The 19,020-nt window shown below is 40.1% G+C and overlaps 1 protein-coding gene across 3 annotated transcripts in view; it reads right to left on the bottom strand.

The window, feature by feature from the left end:
* SMYD4 (SET and MYND domain containing 4) overlaps positions 1-19,020 on the bottom strand; it is a 69,518-nt gene that overhangs the window by 37,020 nt on the left and 13,478 nt on the right. For all 3 annotated transcript variants that reach the window (XM_053892968.1, XM_019429595.2, XM_019429593.2), the window contains exons 3-5: positions 13,738-13,882; positions 7,663-7,752; positions 5,025-6,159 (exon numbers count right to left, since the gene is read on the bottom strand). In XM_053892968.1, the coding sequence (XP_053748943.1) occupies positions 5,025-6,159; positions 7,663-7,752; positions 13,738-13,882 (1,370 nt within the window). The remainder of the gene's footprint in view (positions 1-5,024; positions 6,160-7,662; positions 7,753-13,737; positions 13,883-19,020) is intronic.

Genomic DNA, 19,020 nt, shown 5'->3' with positions numbered 1-19,020 from the left:
AATATCCTTGCATTTCTGGAAGAAAGCCTACTTGGTCTTATAGTAGTGTTCCGTCAGTAAACTACTGGATGTGATATGGCAGTGATTTTTTTTCAGGGTTCTAACAGCTATATTCACAAGTGAGACTAGTCTATAGTTTTTCTTCTTGGCTTTACAAAATGAGTGGGAAAGGGTTCCAGATTCCCCCATGCCCTGGAACACTTTATAGTGTATAAAAATGATCTTTTCCTTAGAAGATCATTTTTTCTTTGCTTTCTTTATTAAAAAAAAAAAATCGTGGCTAGGGGTGACTGGCTGGCTCAGTCGACTGAGTGTGCCAGTCTTGATTTCGGCTCAGGTCACGATCCCAAGGTGGTGGGATCCAGCCCCCTCTTGGGCTCTGTGCTGAGCGTGGAGCCTGCTTAAGATTTTCTCTTTCTCTCTCTCTCTCCCCCCAACCTTCCTCCACAGCCCGCGCACACACTCTCTAAAATTAAAAAAAAAAAAAAAAAAAAAAAAGTGGCCTAAATATGGTCCTTAAAAATTTTAAAAAACTTATCCGGAAAAGAGTTGGTCTGGCTTGTTTTTATGGAAATATTTTCATTATCTTTTTCAATTTCTTCCACAATCACTGGACTTTTGAAGTGTTCTCCTCCTCAGAAAATCGAGGCAATTTATATTTTCTACAAAGTATTTCCTTCCTTTTATTTTGTAAGTAGGCTCCACACCAAACGCAGAGCCCAATGCAGGGCTTGACATCACGACCATGATATCAAGACCTGAGCTGAGATCAAGAGTTAGAGGCCGCCCAGGCAACCCTACAAAGTTTTCTACTTAATGTTTTCAAGTTTAATAGTCTAAAATCATATTAAATATTTGCTTAAAGTTAAAAAAATTATATTATTGGCTATATTCACTGTTCCTAATTTTGTGGGCTTTTTCTTTTCTTTTATTTTTTTAATGTTTATTTATTTTTGAGACAGATAGAGAGAGAATGGGAGGAGGGGAGCGGCAGAGAGGAAGAGACACACAGAATCTGAACCAGGCTCCAGGCTCTGAGCTGTCAGCACAGAGCCTGATGGGAGGCTCGAACTCAGGAACCGTGAGATCATGCCCTGAGCATTAGCTGGATGCTTAACTGACTGAACCAACTGGGCACCCCCCAGGCTTTTTTTTTTTTTCTAAATAGATTTCGTTATTACATTTGTCAACTCTTTGTTTATATCAGGAGTCTGTAAACTATAACCTGTGGGTCATATCCTGCCTGCTGCTTGCTTTTATGCAGACTGTGGTCTGAGAACTGTCTTCACCTTTTTAAGTGGTTGGAAAAAAATGAAAAGAATAACGCTCATGTTGTGAAACATTATAAGAAATACAAATTTCAGAGTCCATTATAAAGTTTTATTGGAACCCAGCCATACTCATTCAGATGTGCATTGTCATTTGTTGCTTTGGTGCTACAATGACAGAGCTGTGTGGCTGCAAAGGAGACATGATGGCCTGCAAAGCCTAAAATATTTACTATTTGCCCCTTTACAGGAAAAGTTTGCTGAGCCCTGAGATAAGGAGAACAAAGGCAAAAGAAATGTAGATAAAATTACATTTCCTTACAACTTGCAGCTCATTGACAGGCAGAGTAGGACAGTCCTCAAGGAGCCCACAACTGCCTAAAGGTAATGCTTTGCTAGAGGCAAAAAGCAGCCTTAGCGTGATAATAGCCAGACCTCCAGGATTCTGTAAATTTCCTTTAACATTGGAAAATCCTGTCGGAAACTTCCTTTATCTCTAACTTAAAAGTATACAATCAATTTAAAAGTAGTATATAATCAATCCCTCCTCACAATCCCAGTGTAGTTCTTTCAGCCCATGGGTCCTATCCCATGCTTTAATTAAAAACAAAAACAGGGGCGCCTGGGTGGCGCAGTCGGTTAAGCGTCCGACTTCAGCCAGGTCACGATCTCGCGGTCCGTGAGTTCGAGCCCCGCGTCAGGCTCTGGGCTGATGGCTCGGAGCCTGGAGCCTGTTTCCGATTCTGTGTCTCCCTCTCTCTCTGCCCCTCCCCCGTTCATGCTCTGTCTCTCTCTGTCCCAAAAATAAATAAAAAACATTGAAAAAAATTTTTTTAAAAACAAAAACAAGAACACACCTTTTTGTGCTGAAAATGTCTCAATTCTTTTTTGACCATTGGTTCCTGGCCCACATCACATCACCCTGGTCTATAGGACACAAGTTTTGATGGATATTATGTACTGAATCCCCTAGTACATTAGTTATCTTGGCTTCTAGATCCTTATTATTTTATTGTATTAAAAATTTTTTGTTTAACATTTATTCAATTTGGAAAGATGAAGAGAGACAGAGCATGAACAGGGGTGGGCAGAGAGGGAGCCACAGAATCTGAAGCAGGTTCCAGACTCTGAGCTGTCAGCACAGAGCCCGACGCGGGGCTTGAACTCACAAAACACGAGATCATGACCTCAGCCGAAGTCAGACACTTGACTGACTGAGCCACCCAGATGCCCCTAAATTATTTTTACTCATTTTGAAAGATTCGTTTAGAGTTTAGCCCATTTATAATTACTTAAAAACTCATTTTATCATCTTTATCATCTTTTTGCTCAGTTAACTTGTTTTTAAAAAATCTCCTGGAGAATAATAAGGAAGTATACAATCCATTTTAAATTTACTAGAATAACGTTACTACTGTGTGAATCAGTGTTTTTAATTTTAAAAATATAGAAAAACTTCATGGGTGCCTAGGTGAATCTCAGCTCAGGTCTTGATCTCAGGGTATGAGTTCAAGCCCCGTGTTGGTAGGCATGAAGCCTACATAGGGAAAAACAAACAAACAAACAAACAAACAAACAAACAAAAAACCCATATAATCTTTATACACACACACACACACACACACACACACACACACACACACATAAAGAAGTTCAAAGAAGAAAGTAGCAATCACCCATATTTCCACTTTCAGAATTGATTACTGTTAAGATTTTGGAATTTTTTGCATTTAGTCATTTTTTTTTCTATTTTTAAAAAAAAAATTTTTTTTTTTTTTTTTTAACGTTTATTTATTTTTGAGACAGAGAGAGACAGAGCATGAACGGGGGAGGGGCAGAGAGAGAGGGAGACACAGAACTGGAAGCAGGCTCCAGGCTCTGAGCCATCAGCCCAGAGCCTGGCGCGGGGCTCGAACTCATGGTCCATGAGTTCGTGACCTGAGCTGAAGTCGGACGCTCAACCGACTGAGCCACGCAGGCGCCCCTTTTTTTTCTATTTTTAAACATCATGTAAATAAGAATAAATTATGCATAAAATATAGAACCTCATAGATAGGGGCACCTGGGTGGCTCAATTGGTTGCTACCCAAAAGTTTATTCTGAACTTATGAAAATTTTTACCCCAAACTTGCTATACAAATAAAAGCCTGACTATAATGAGATGTCACGCACATGGAGCAAAACATTTGGGCTAAGATTGTTTGATGGTGCGGAACAGGCCATGGAGGGAAGCGGATGGAAAACTCCTCTACCGTTCTGGTTCCAGGAGTCAGTCTGCTATTGTCTACCCAGACAAGAGTTTCTACAGTTCTTAGAGCTACTGACATTTCTACCTTTTTTGTCTGTTCTATTAAGTACTTTAGGAGCATGACACAATAAAATCAGGAGTTGGTAACTTTCTGCCATTATAATCTGGAAGCCCCCTATACTATATTTTTATATTCGCAAAAACAGAACTCAATGAAAATAGTATTTTTTAAAATGCCAGGGAATGTACCCAAGGGAAAACAAAATTCTGGAAAAACACTCAACAGATGTATTTTAGAAGGTAGCAATGGCTCAAAGAAGCAAAAGAAAGCAGAGAAGAAAACAGAGACTAGCTTGCAATAGGATTTCCTAGTATTATGGGATGAATCCAGTGCTATTTTTGGATGTTCCATGTGCTTCAGGATGGGGAAGAGAGTCTTCCTCCAAAACACCTCTACTGAAATGCCTATACATCATAACACTTGGCAGCTGAATTAAAATTTAAGATAAAAACATGCATACAAAAGGTTGACAAAATTCTAGATTACCTAATATGAGAAGATCAAAAGAATTGAATTGAAAGACAGTATCTGTTAAAATGGAGATCATACGATAGAAACGCTGGAAACACCATCTCTTTTCTAATAGTATCTGTTGTCAATACAGTGTCACTGTGATGTTGGGCACATCCAGTCTCTCCATCTGCCTTAAACAGCCTTATCTATAGGGCATGTTTCAGGCAAGCAGGGTGAGGCTGGTCTGTGTCTAGGGGTGGCCCCTAGATTATTGGCCATGCACCAAAGGATCAACAGTTCATGGCAGTATTGTGTGAAAAGTTGTGCTTGGCCAGATGGCTCTCTTGGAAATTTAAAACAGAAGATTGAGGGAAATCTGTCAATTGGAAAGGGAAGCGATCGAGTGGCTGAGTCACATGAATAAGACTTTGATATGCTAACTCAACCATAGACCTTCTTTCTGCAGTCTTCTTTGATTACTATTTCATAATAAACTCCCCCTTAGCAATTGGGTTTTTAAGGTATTTTTACAAACTACAAAGGTATTCTTCACAACTCAGTAAAGTTAGGTGGGATTAAACTAACCATTTTAGTGGGGTGTCTGGGTGGCTCAGTCGGTTAAGCGTCTGACTCTGGATTTCGGCTCAGGTCATGCTCTCATGATTTTTGAGTTTGAGTCCTGTGTCTGTCTCTGCCCCTCCCCTGCTCGTGCTTACTCTCTCTCTTTTTCAAATGAATAAATAAACTTAAAAAAAAAACAAACCCATAAACTACCCATTTTAGCGATGAGAAAACCGAGGCAGAGTGGAATCAAATAATTTGTTAAGGCCAGGTAGCTTCTCAATGCCATAATCACGACAACACGAGGTAGCCAGCGGTGTTTTCCCATCAGACCGCTGATTTGAAGGCTGCCGTTTCCACTCACAGTTCTTTCTCCCCAGATATTAGCTACATCAAGGACAGTACCGTAAGGCAAGAACAGCTTCCCTCCTACCTGTGTGCTGAATGGTGGTGATCGCCTGAGCGTTACACTGCAGCTGCAGCACGTGTTTCAGCATGGCCACTCCCCAGACATCCAACTCTGAACCCGACCCAGGAGGCACTGCCGCCGCTGGCTTGTAGCAACTGGCTGCTTCAAGTCGCCTGCACAGTGCAGAGACACTTAGAGCACAGAGAAATCTGTGCTCCGGGCTATGGTTTCCAGTATGTGGCAGGAGGTGGAAGACGGCATTGTAATTACTTTCATATTTCCCATTCAGATCACATCCTGGAACTGGGGGCTCGAGCATTTTGCCTTTGTTCTCACTCTCCCCTCCCAGGTCACAAGTGAGTGTTTGCACCAGAGTCTCTCTTTCAGGTGAACATGTGTCTTTGTTCCTAATCTCACCACAAAGCTTCCTTATGACGTTGCTTGCATCCTCAAATCTAGCTACGAGAGTGGACCTCAGGGCAATGTGGCAGAAGACACCCAGTGTGAGAAGCAGCCCCCCTAGAGAACACTCCACACTATGGTACAGGTCCCAGGCCTGCTGCATACAGTCATGGCTGCAGTATTTGGCATAGCTGCACCCATCACAGGGAACTGTGGCCAAAGTGTGGTCCAAACATCGGTGACAGTAGAGGTCCCCGTTGGTAACCCTGGTATCCCACTTGCTCTCTAGGTGACGTAGCGGTGGCATCTCTCCCGGGTGAAGGACGCTCACAAAAGCGTCCTCCTTCACCAAGAGCTCTCCTGGGAGAATATCTTTTGTGGCAACCAAATAGCGGCCTCTTAAGGGGTCTGTGCGTAAGCTGACAGATGACGATGCGCTGGGGACTTGTCCATTCTCTCCCTTTAGGTCCATATCCTCCAAGGCTTTGGTTAGAGCTGCCGGGAAGGTTTCTGTGAGACTCTCCTTTTCTTGTGCCTTCATTTTCAGACGACAGAGGTTTGTCTGCAGAATCTGAAACTGGGCAGCTGCGAGGGTTGGTTTGGCAGCAAAGCTACTTTCAAGATCACTGATGGTCTGGCTCGCCTCCTGTCGTCTCCCCAGGGTCACCAGACATTCAGCCTTACGCAACATCATCTTGGGTTGCAGTCTCTCTGGATACCCGTGCATCTGCGCTCTCATGATGTCTTTAAGACACATCTGCAAACAGAAAGGAGATCCCCAAATGACCCTTGGTCCCTACTTTCAGTGTCTATTGCAAATCGTAACAAAAATCTACAGGAAACTTACGAGATTATTACAGATGCAGCAACTATAACCACGTGCTAATTTCTTTAAATCGTATTCTACTGTGTGATGTTTTGAGTGATTAAGTAATACTTGCCAAGGATATTGTGTTTGTCTTATTGAATATTCCTGTTTTGAGGAAGAAAAGTCTTACACACAGAAGTCAGACAGATCCGCATTCCACTATTGACTGCCTCTTACGAGCTGTGGGACCCTGTGTAAGGAACTTCATTTCTAAGTGTCTTGGTCTTGGTGTTCTCATCTGAAAAATAGGGACAACCTCACAGGGTTGTTTTAAGGATGAAATAAGGTAATACACCTAAGGTTGAAAAGAATGCGTGGGGCATCGTATGTGTTCAATGTATGATGATCACTGCTGCAAGAAGGGAATAGAAATAACCAATATAGGGAAAGTTATGAAGGGTTACATATTACACAAGTTCTTGCAATTGTTGTCCTCAATTGTCCAGGACTTTTTTGCTCAGGGTCTGGAGTTAAATTCTTGCTTGTCTCTTTTAGTTCAAAGGGCAATAGGTATGAACTTGTGAGTATTCAAAAAGTTCTTAAAAAAAATTTTTTTTTTTAATGTTTACTTATTTTTAAGAGTGAGAGAGAGAGAGAGTGAGCAGGGGAGGGCCAGAGAGAGACAGAGACACCGAATCCAAAGCAGGCTCCAGGCTCTGTGCTGCCAGCACAGAACGTGACACCGGGCTCGAACTTATGAGCCACGAGATCATGACCTGCACCGAAGTCAGAAGCTCAATTGACTGAGCCACCCAGGCGCCCCCAAAAAGTTCTTAATTGTAGGGAATATTTTACATTTCTGTGGTATTCCAAAAAAGGACATGCCAAAATGACGTTTGAGAGCTTATCCTTAGACCTCAACTAGGGAATGACAAGAAAGTCGCCCATATAAAGCCCACTTCCTCATAGGCATACACAGGCATTTCAGCGCAACTTGGACTTGCCCTTTCAAAAGGCATATTGAGGGTGAGCTGCATTATTGAAGGGATAATCTTGAACATGCTCTACTCATTAAAAACAAACAAACAAGTAAATTGTTTGCAAACACTTGGAACCCGAAGTATTATTAGCAACATATCTCACTGCTGATCTCAACACTGAGAACTGCTGACCCACTGGATATAGTCCATGGCCCTGTGCCACGTGCCATGACTCTTTCTTGTCAACCAATACTGCCCCACATAATCACCTGTGATAGGTAAAATGAATCAGGAGAGAAAAAAATGAATCGGGGAAGAATAAATTTTGGAGGATACCAATTTTCTTCCAATTCAACTGACTGCAGCATGGCCTAGGTTTAGTGCTCTAAGGTAGGAGCAGAGAAGACAGTCTAGTCTTCCAGGGTACCCCCTCCAGATCCTCTCCAATCACACCATGCACCCTGATACTCACTTCATGCTGACCCAGGTGGAAGAGGGCTGCAGAGCGATTGGCATAACACAGTGAAATGTCTGCAGTGTGAGGCCTTGAATGTGATATTCCCTGCAAAACAATGAACCGGTTAAAAGTATAAATGGGAAATAGCATTAAAAAAAAAATCTCTACACCCAATGTGGGGTTCCAACACACGACTCCGAGATCAAGAGTCATGTGCTATACCAACTGAGCCAGCCAGGCACCCAGAAAACAAGCATTTCTAAAGGTTTTGGGTTTTTTTTCTTTGTTCCAGATAAGGGCTCTGCTATGAAAGACGGTATGAAATTCGGAAAGTTACTGGATCTTTTTGTGCTTCAGCTTCATTTTTAATTATCTCAGAGCAAAGCTGGTGAAGATCGAGTGAGGAAATAAATACTCAAAGCACTTTGAAGATAGCAGCATCAAACACCAGTTCAGCCACAAACAATCCTAAAGGTAAATGAAAATGGAGGAAAATATTGCAAGCACAGTCCTGCACACAACAAAGGGTGAGTGGCACAAATAGAAATTCACAAAAGAAGAAACACTAATGATACTTATTTCTTAGAAAACAAATAGTTAATTTATTTGTGGATAGTAAAATATATGCAAATGAAAGCACACAGGGCTCCTTTCCTTCTACCACCAAATTGGCAAGGATTAAGAATTATCATAAAGGTAGCATCTCAAATCACTGGAGAAAAAAAAGGGATTATTCAATAAAAGTATTGTGACAAGTAGGAAGAGAAATAAAGTTGGCCCTCTATTTATGATAAACCTTTAATTCTCAATGGATCAAATTCTCAATGGATCAAAACCTTAATGTAAAAAATGAAACTCTCAGAGCACTAGAAGAAACTATAGGAAAAATCTAAAGCGATGTTGAAGTGAGGAATCCCTTTGTAACTATGACACAAAACCCAGAAGTCACAAAAGGTTAATAAATTTGAGTACATAAAATATTTCTTGAGGCACCTGGGTGGCTCAGTCAGTTAAGTATCTGACTTTGGTTCAGGTCATGATCTCACCGTTTGTGAGTTTAAGCCCCACATCAGGTTCTCTGCTGTTAACGTGGAGCCTGCTTGGGATCCTCTGTCCCCCTCTCTCTGCCCCCCCCCCCAAAAATAAATACACATTAAACAACTATTAAAAAAAACACATTTCTTTACAGCAAACCAATAAAAGCAGTATCAAAAGGCAAACATTGAACCAGAAAAAATATCTGTAACTCATGTCACAGGCAAAGGGCTCATTTCTTTACTTTATGATAGTTCTTGCAGATCAATAAGATGATGACCAATAATTCAACAGAAAAATAAGCAAATGATATGAATAGAGAGTTCTAATGGGAAATAGAAATGGCTCATAAACATATGAAAAAACGCTCAGCCTCATTCATAATCAGCAAAATGCAAATTAAAACTCTACTGGACCTTGAAAACATTATGCTAAGCGAAATAAGCCAGAAACAAAAGGACAAATATTGTATGATTCCACTTACATGAGGTACCTGGAATAGGCAATATCATAGAGACAGAAACAGAACAGCGATTGTCTGGGGTGAGGGGGAGGGAGGTATGGAGAGTTACTGTTTAAAGGGCACAGAGTTGGTTTTGGTTGATGAGAAAGTTCTGGAAATGTATGATGATGGTTGTGATGTGGGAAACAAAGGCAAAAGGAAAAAAATTAAAATTTCCTTACTACTTACTGCCCATTGACATGTCCTGGAGACAGGCCGAGCAACCCTCCTCTAGGAACTCAACCGCCTGGATGCTAATACTTTGCTAAGGGCAAAAGGCTTAGCTTAGCATTAGCCCGACCTCCAGGATCCTGTAAGTCTTCTTTAACATATAAAAATTCCTTTGGAAACTTCCTTTCTCTCTAACACCCCGAGATATATGTTGGCAATCATCCTCCAAGCTTATGGCCCACTGATACACATCTGAAGGACCTCAAGACTGAGTTTTTACTAAACAATAATAAATTACCTTCTCCTAACAAGAGCTAGCCCCCTCAAGGTCCTGGAAACCTTGCTTCCACATTCCTTAGAGACTTACTCTACCCCTCACCCCCTCCCAACTTGAAGATATATAGTCAAGTGCTCTTCACAACCCTAGTGCAGCTCTTTCTGCCCACGTGTCCTGTCCCTGTGCTTTAATAAAAACCACCCTTATTGCCCTCAAGATGCTTCAATTCTTTCTTGACCATTTGCCGCAAACCCCAACATTTCCACATCAGTTAAACAGCACTGTAAGTGTACTTAACGCCACTGCATTGTATACTTAAAAATGGTTACAATGGAACATTTTATGTAATGTATATTTTACCAGAGTAAAAAAAGTTTCCATCTGATAAATTGGAAAAAAAAATCCCCAACTATACTGAGAAACCATTTTTTAGCTATCAGATTGGCAAAGATAAATAAAGCTGATAGCACATGGAGTCATCAAAGGAGTGGGAAAATGAGCATTCTCATATGTTGCCAGTGGGAGTATAAGTTGGTCTCATGATTATGAAGGGCAAGTTAGCAACATATATATGTATTTCATATATATATCTATATCATTTATATCTCCATTAAACCAGCAACTCCTCTTCTAGGAATTTATCCTACAGATATAATCTTTTACCCCAATGCTTAACCGACTGAGCCAACCAGGAGCCTCTCTTTTACCCCAATGATAGGTACAAAATAACCTACATGCAAAGTTTCTCAGCATAGAGTTGTTTGAAATAGCCAAAGATAAGGAACAACTTAGATCAATTACATATTGATCTATAAGATGCTGGCTAAATAAATTACTATACATCCATATTAGGTAATACCATGCAGCTGTAAGAATGAGGAAGCTCTTAATGTTCTGAGGTGGAATGATCTTCAAGATATTATTAAGTGAAAAAAGCAGGGGGCTGAACAGTGTATATTTATGTAAAAAGCATATGTGTGTGGGGGCTCCTGGGTGGCTCAGTTGGTTAAGCGTCCAACTCTTGATTTCGGCTCAGGTCATGATCTAGAGGTTCATGGTATCCAGCCTGGAGTAGGGCTCTGTGCTGACAGTGTGGAGCCTGCTTGGGATTCTCTCTCTCCCTCTCTCTCTGCTCCTCCCCCGTTTGTATGTGCGTACGCTCTCTCTCTCTCAAAATACATAAACATTTTTAACAAATAAAAATAATTTTTTTTTTAAAGTGTATGCGCGTGCAGGAATGGGAGATTGTATTTATTTATATATGCTAAATACCTCTGGAAGACACATTTAACAGTGCTGGGTTCTGGTGTTAGGTAAAGTGGTGGCCAGGAGACAGAAGAAATAGACTACACTGTGTATATATTCTTGTACCTTTTGAATTTTAACTATGTAAACACATTTCATATTAAAAATAAATAGCTAAAATAATAAAATCTTAAAAACTAGTATTGCTGAGGATACAGAGAAATGAACATTCCCATATTCTACTAGAAGGGTTGTTAACTAGTTTTTTCCTAGAGAACAATCCAGCACCAAGTACCAAAGGCTTATACATTTAAATTGACCCAGCAAATTCTCTTCTAGGAATTTATCCTAAGGAAGTAATCAGATGCGTAAAAATATTTACATAGAAAGACACTCCTTGTAGCCTTGTGATACCAAGCAATCTGTCAACATTAGGAGATGTTAAATCAAGCATAGTTCTCTGTAATGGAACACTAAACTAGCCATAAAAAAATCATGTGCTAGTGGAAAATTTAATAACACGAGAAAATGGTCACAATAAATTGTTGAGGGAAAAAAGCAGATTACAAAACAGTAAGTGCAGCATTATCCCAATTTTGTAAAAGAAAAACACATTTTCAGAGGAAAAAGTGTCCGGATGGATATAAGCAAAAATGTTAACAGTGCCTATCCCTGACTGTGTGACTTTTTTACTCCTTATGCTTCTCTATATTTTCCAAGTAACTTACAAAACATAGTACTTTTATAATCAGATAGAAACAACAAATATTATTTAAAAAAAGAGAAAATAGCAGGTTTGTAGAAAATTGCAAAGTACCATAATCCCCAAAATACTAGCTTCATGAAATAGGAAGGCTCATCTCCCTTCACATACAGAGCAAACCTTAATTTTTTGTCTGATTTCCCTTTTTATTTTACTTGTTTTCCTTGAACAACTTCCCATATGATCACATTTCTGATGCACATGCATAAACTTGAAGAGATTAGCTCTGTAAAAAGGAACTATTAAGCCACTTGTCAGTGGATCGTTATTTAATTCTTCAGGAATCACGAATTCACATTATTCAACTAAATACTTTATAACATTACAATTTAGGGCTCTTATCAGTTATAGAGGCTATTGTTAGAATTCTGAGAGTTGTTGGAAAACTAATTCCAAATGTTAAGCTTAGCCCTGTTAAAGATTCAGAGTAAAGGTGTTTACCCTTCAAATTTACATTCATTCTTTTATTTAAAAAAAAAAAAATTAATGTTTATTTATTTTTGAGAGACAGAGTGTGAGTGGAGGGGGGGCAGAGAGAGAGAGAAAGACACAGAATCTGAAAAGGCTCCAGGCTCTGAGCTGTCGGCACAGAGACCAACACGGGCCTTGAACTCACAAGCCGTGAGATCATGGCCTGAGCTGAAGTCAGATGCTTAACCGACTGAGCCACCCAGGTGCCCCTACACTCATTCTTTTAAATATAAAAGATCACAGACGTGGTGAGAGGATTGGTACATTCCTGCTTTAAGCCCATGTTTATCTCTTAAAAATTATGGACGGAAGTCTCTCAGGGATCTTGTTTCAGTTTCTATGATGGAAGCAGGACAGTAAAAGCCTCAGATTGTTAAAAGCCACTCTTCCTGATCAAAATCTAGCTCAGTGATGCTTAGTTTTTATTTTATTTTATTTTATTTTATTTCATTTCATTTCATTTCATTTTTTAAAGTTTATTTATTTCGGGCGCCTGGGTGGCTCAGTTGGTTAAGCATCCAACTTCGGCTCAGGTCATGATCTCATGGTTTGTGAGTCTGAGTCCTGAGTCAGGCTCTGTACTGACAGCTCAGGGCCTGGAGCCTGCTTCAGATTCTGTGTCTCCCTCTTCTCTCTGCCCCTCCCCGACTCATGTTCTCTCTCTATCTCAAAGAAATATTAAAAAATAAATATAGGCATACCTCATTTTAATGTGCTTCACACACATGGCGTGTTGTTTTTTTTTTTTTATTACAAATTAAAGGTTTGTGGCAATCCTGCCTTGAGCATGTCTATCAACACCATTTAATAGCCTTTGCTCACATTGTTCATTGTGTCTCTGTGTTACATTTTGGCAATTCTTGCCATATTTCAAACTTTCATCATTATATTCATTACGATGAGCTGTGATCAGTGATCACGACTTGCTGAAAGCTCAGCTGACAGTTAGCTTTTTTTTTAGCAATAGAGTACTTTTAATTTAAGGTATCCACATTTTTTTGATATAACGCTATGGCACACTTAGTAGACAATAAATAGTGTAGTGTGAACGTAACTGGGAAGCCAAGAAATTCATTTGGCTAGCGTTATTGAGATATTTGCTTCATCGTGGTAGTCATCTCCTAGGTACTGCTGTATCTGTTGACAACCTTCAAAATGGGATTTAAATAGGCTGTGGCAGTTGGGCTTATTTTCCTTTCCAAGTTAACCTAAGTCATACCGGTTGTAAGCAAACACTGCGACTGACCAAACACCTAGCTGGCCTCTAAATTGGGACTATCAAACCAACGGCCTCATCAGTCATTCTGATACAAAGGGCACACAATTCAGTGACAGCTGACAGACCCGGGCAAGGCAGAGCCATGGGTCCAATAAGCCTATTGCTACAGGGTATCTGAGGGAATTTAGGAATAGAAGTTTCTTGATGGAATTCAGGACGCGTATATGCCTTTGTTTTGGCATATAACCAACGGCAGAATTCTGCCAGTTTTCTTTTTCGAATTCAGTTCACAAATTGTAAACAAGGGAACCACTGGCTACACAAGTCAGCAGTAAGGTTCTGTGACCTGAAGAACTACGCATCGCGGAATCGTTGGTAGCCCCTCCTGCTGAGATGCGGTGCCTTACCTTAGAGTACAGCACTGTGGCTCCCATATAATCCTTCTGCTGAAATTTTTTGTTTCCTTCTTCTCTGTAGAAAAGGGGAGCGTTGGGGTCCTTTTCCACCAGGTAGCCTCTAGACAGATTTTGTAAAAACATCTCATCCTCGGGTCTTCATGAAGAAAGAAACAAAACAAAAAAAGCACACATTTGTTATTTCAAGGGAAGTACCTTAACCACTGCACTTGAAACGTCGTGAGTACCTACCTGCAAAACACTGGGACACATGAGGTTGTCTGTATCGTGTAATGTGAATGGGGGAGGGGGGGGATCTTATGGCCTCAGAGGCATAGATACCAGAATTTCTATTTAGAGGACAGAATGCTAATTATTTATTTTATAATTACCACCCCTACGATAATGTATCATAAAAAAGCTTAGGTGTGGAGAATAACATAATACATGGTTTTGTATTTGCAGAGTATTCTCCACTTAAACTGTGTTGAAAATACTTGAGTGAATGGCTGACAGAAGGAGGAAAGAGAGGCAAAGAGGGAGGGAGAGGAAGGGAAAGAGAAAGAGAAAATGAAAATGAATCATAAAGTAAATGTAGTAAAGTATTAACATTTGGGGAATCTGAAAGAAGATACTGAAAAGAAAGTCACAGGCCCCAAATGGTATCACTTGTTAAGGACCCAAGTCAGTAAACCAAGACTTAATACCTAAGCTGACTGCAGTTGCAAGACCCCAGAAATGTAACCTTTAACCTCCAGATAGGAATTTACTGGTCAGCACTAGTAAGTTTACTGACAGACCCCTTCCATTCGCCTTAGGAGGGTGACCTTGCCTAAAAAAATGGATTCTTTGCTAATAATTTCCTTTTTCTCCACACTCTCTCTACCTTTATTTTTTTAAGTTTATTTATTTATTTTTAAATATTTATTTATTTGAGAGAGAGAGAGGGAGAGAGGAACAGAGAAAGAGGGAGACAGAGAATCCCAAACAGGCTCCTGCCGTCAGTGACGAGCCCCACAAGGGGCTAGAAACCACAAACTGTGAGATCACCACCTGAACCAAAACCAAAATTCAGACGCCCAACCAAGCCACCCAGGCATCCCTAAATGTTTGTTTATTTTAAGACAGAGAGAGAGAGATGGGGGAGAGAGAGAGAGAGAGGGAGAATGAATGAGGATCTCAAGCAGGCTCCAAGCTGTCAACAAGGAGCCCGATGAGGGCCATGATCTTACGACTGTGAGATCAGGACCATGATATGATGACCCTGAGATCATGACCTGAGCCGAAATCAAGAGTGGGGCACTCAACCGACTGAGCCACCCAGGCACCCACATCCTCCCTACTTTGAGCTGTCAGCGCAGAACTGGGCGAGAGGCTCAAACCCAGGAACTGTGAGATCATGACCTGAGCCAAAGTCGGAGGCTTAGCTGACTGAGCCACCCAGGCGTCCCTCTACTTCTAAAAACCTTCCCTTTTCCATAGCCCTTTGGAGCTCCCTTCTACTTGCTAGTTGGGATGCTGCTCAATTCATGAATCAATTAACAAAGCCAACTGGATCATTAAAATTTAGTTGGTTGAGGGGTATTTGACTTAGGCTCAGGTCATGATCTCGCAGTCTATGAGTTTGAGACCCACATCGGTTTCTCTGCTGTCAGAGTGGAGCCTGTTTGGGATCCTGTCTCTCCCTCAATCTGCTCCTCCCCCATGCTCGTGTGTGCATGCGCGCTCTCTCTCTCTCAAAAATAAACATTAAAATTGTTTAAAAATAATAAAATAAAATAAAATAAAATAAAATAAAATAAAATAAAATAAAATAAAATTTTCTTGGTTGGGGCATCTGGGTGACTCAGTCAGTTAAGTGTCTGACTCCTGATTTTGGCTCAGGTCATGATCTCACAGTTTGTGAGTTTGAGCCCTGCATGGGCTCTGTGCTGTCAGCTAGGAGCCTGCTTGGTATTCTCTCTCTCAACCTCTCTCTTGCTCTCTCTCTCATAAATACATAAATAAACTTAAAAAAATTTACTTGATTGAATTTTTGTTACTTAACAAAGTATATTACTTTGTTATACTTAATATACTTAACAAAGTATATACTTCTTAAAGGTATATACTTTTTAAAATATACTTAACAAAGTATATTACCCAGCGATTATTTGTACTATTTTTACAAATTTTATTGTAAAAATTACTATTAATATTGTAAAATTACTATTTTACAAATAATTCTGAAATTATTTCAACCTGAAAAGGCTAAGTGTCTAACTCTTGGTTTAGGCAGGGGTCGTGATCTCACGGTCTGTGAGTTTGAACACTGCATTTGGCTCTGTGTTGACAATGCGAAGCCTGCTTGAGATTCTTTCTCTCTTTCTTGTTCTGCTCCTCTCCTGCTCTCTCTCTCAAAAATAAATGAATAAACATAAAAAACCCCACAAATAAACACACACACTGGCAACGGAGAATACACCATTCTGCCAACAAAGAGAAACAGAATACCCTACACTCTCTCTTTAACTGTAAAGAAAGTAAAATATGCATAATGTGAAAAATAAAAATTCCCTTTTTAAAAAATTCTTTAGGGGTGACTATGTGGCTCAGTGGGTTAAGCGTCCAACTTTGGCTCAGGTCATGATCTCACGGTTCATGGATTTGAGCCGTGTCAGGCTCTGTGCTGACAGCTCAGAGCCTGGAGCCTGCTTCAGATTCCGTGTCTCCCTCTCTCTCTGCTCCCCACACCCCCCCCTTGCTTCTGCTCTCTCTTTCTCTCTCAAAAATAAACATTAAAAAAATTTTTTGTTTATTTTTGGGAGACAAAGAGACAGAGTGGGAGAGGGGCAGAGAGAGAGAGAGAGAGAGAGACACAGAATCTGAAGCAGGCTCCAGGCTCTGAGCCGTCAGCACAGAGCCTGATGTGGGGCTCGAACCCACGAAGCGTGGGATCATGACCTGGGCTGAAGTCAGACCCCCAACCAACTGAGCCACCCAGGTGCCCCCCAATTTTGTTTAATTTTTAAAATATGTATTTATTTGAGTGAGTAAGCAAGCAAGCATGAGTGGGGGAGGGGCAGAGATAGCAGGAGAGAGAGAATCCCAAGCAAGCTCTGTGCTGTCAGTGCAGAGCCTGACGCAGGGCTCAATCTCACAAATCATGAGATCATGACCTGAGCCCACTCAGAAGCTTAACTGACTAAGCCACCCAGGTGCCCTGAAAACTAAAAATTCTCTTAAGCATCTCTTCTCAAAGAAATTGAGATCAGAAGTGTAGAATGTTTTTCAAATTTTTGTTTACAAAGACCCATAATAAGAAATATCTTTTACACTGTGATTCAGTCTGATGTGTCTATGTACATATGTATTGAAATTTCACAAAACATTATCTTTACTATGTATGAGTTAACATCAAATATTTTATTAGTATTTAGATACAATATAGAAAAATATCAAAATAAATAATATAAAAAGGAAAATTAGAAATTTTAATTAAAAAATTTTAATTTAAAAGGTGTGCTTGCCTGTTCTAAGTTTATTCCACTCTAAAAACAATACGAGGATAATACCCTATGCATATCTGGTGAACCATAGAGTCTGTTGTGTTTTTTTTTCCTGTTTGTTTTTGTTTTGTTTCAAATTAGGGTAAATCTGAAAATCCTAGTTCAAGCAAAAAAGATTGTGGTGAATAGTAATTATAGCAAAACTCTTCTTGCCTAACAATGGATACTCTTTTATCTTAATCCAAAATGATGATAAATTCAGTGTTGTGTAATTGTTCTTTAGTGCAATTAAGAACTAAGCTGCAATAATTCATTCTTTTCTTCAGGCACCAAGTTAACTCAGTAATTGATTCAAAGTTTTGAAAAGCAAATGGATGTTCTTTTTCTTTTTCATATTCCAAATTTTCTTCTGGAATAGTATGATAAAAATTCGAGGAAGTGAGATAAAACAATTTTTCTTTCTTAAAAAATATATTTATATATATATATTTTTTGAAGATTAAAAAAATTTTTTTAATGTTTCTTTATTCTTTGAGAGACAGAGTGTGAGTGGGGGAGGAACAGAGAGAGAGAGACACACACAGAATCTGAAGTAGGCTCCAGGCTCTGAGCTGTCAGCACAAAGCCTGATGTAGGGCTTGAACTCACAAACCGTGAGATCATGACCTGAGCTGAAGTCGGACGCTTAACCCACTGAGCCACCTGGGCACCCCTATTGTTTTTGTTTTTGTTTTTTTGAGAGAGTGTTAGAGGGAGAGAGAGAATCTCAAGCAGGCTTCACACCCAGCATGATCCCACAATCCTGAGATCATGACCTGAGGTGAAATCAAGAGTTGGACACTAAACTGACTGAGTCACCCAGGTGCCCCAAAACAAATAATTTTTTTTTTTACATTTATTTATTTTTGAGAGACAGAGCACAAGTGGGGGAGGGGCAGAGAGAATGAGAATCTGAAGCAGGCTCTAGGCTCTGAACTGTCAGCGCAGGGCTCGAACTCATAAACCGTGAGATCATGACCTGAGCCGAAGTCAGATGCTCAACCAACTGAGCCACCCAGGTACCCCAAAACAATTTTTCTAATTATTTTTACTGTGGTAAAATACACAGGGCAAAATTGACACTTTAACTATTTTTAAGTATACAGTTCAGTGGCATTAAGTACATTAACAATATTACGCAATTGTCACCACTATCCATTTCCATAACTTTGTCACCATCCCAAACTGAAAACTCTGTCCTCATTAAAAAATAACTCCTCAGGGGTGCCTGGGCGGCTTAGTGGGTAAAGCATCTGACTTCGGCTCAGGTCATGATCTCATGGTTCGTAAGTTCAAATTCAATGTCAGGCACCCTGCTGTCAGCACAGAGCCTGCTTTGGGTCCTCTGTCCCCCCCCCCCTCCCCCCACCCCTCTCCTGCTTGTGCTCTGTGTGTCTCTAAAAATAAATAAACTTAAAAAAAATAATAATTTGATAACTCCCCATTCCTCCCTCTTCCTAGCCTCTGCTAACCTCTATTCTATGTTCTGTCTCTATGAATGTCTACTCTAGGTAACTCAGATAAGCGGAATCATATAATATTTATCATTTTTATGCCTAGCTAATTTCACTTAGCATACTGTTCCCAGATTCATCCATGTTGTAGCATGTACCAGAATTTCATTCCCTCTTATGGATGAATAATACTCTATTGTATGTAGATACCACATTTTGTTTATCCATTCATCCGTGGATGGACAACATTTGGGCTGTTTCCATTTCTGGATATTATGAAAAATACTGCCATGAACACTGGTGTGCAAATATCT

This window comes from Panthera pardus, unplaced genomic scaffold (genome assembly GCF_024362965.1).
Source record: "Panthera pardus isolate Hobbes unplaced genomic scaffold, ASM2436296v1 HiC_scaffold_3, whole genome shotgun sequence".
NCBI lineage: Eukaryota > Metazoa > Chordata > Mammalia > Carnivora > Felidae > Panthera > Panthera pardus.
Note: the sequence above shows the minus strand (reverse complement) of the source record. Positions and strands in the feature narration are given on the sequence as shown.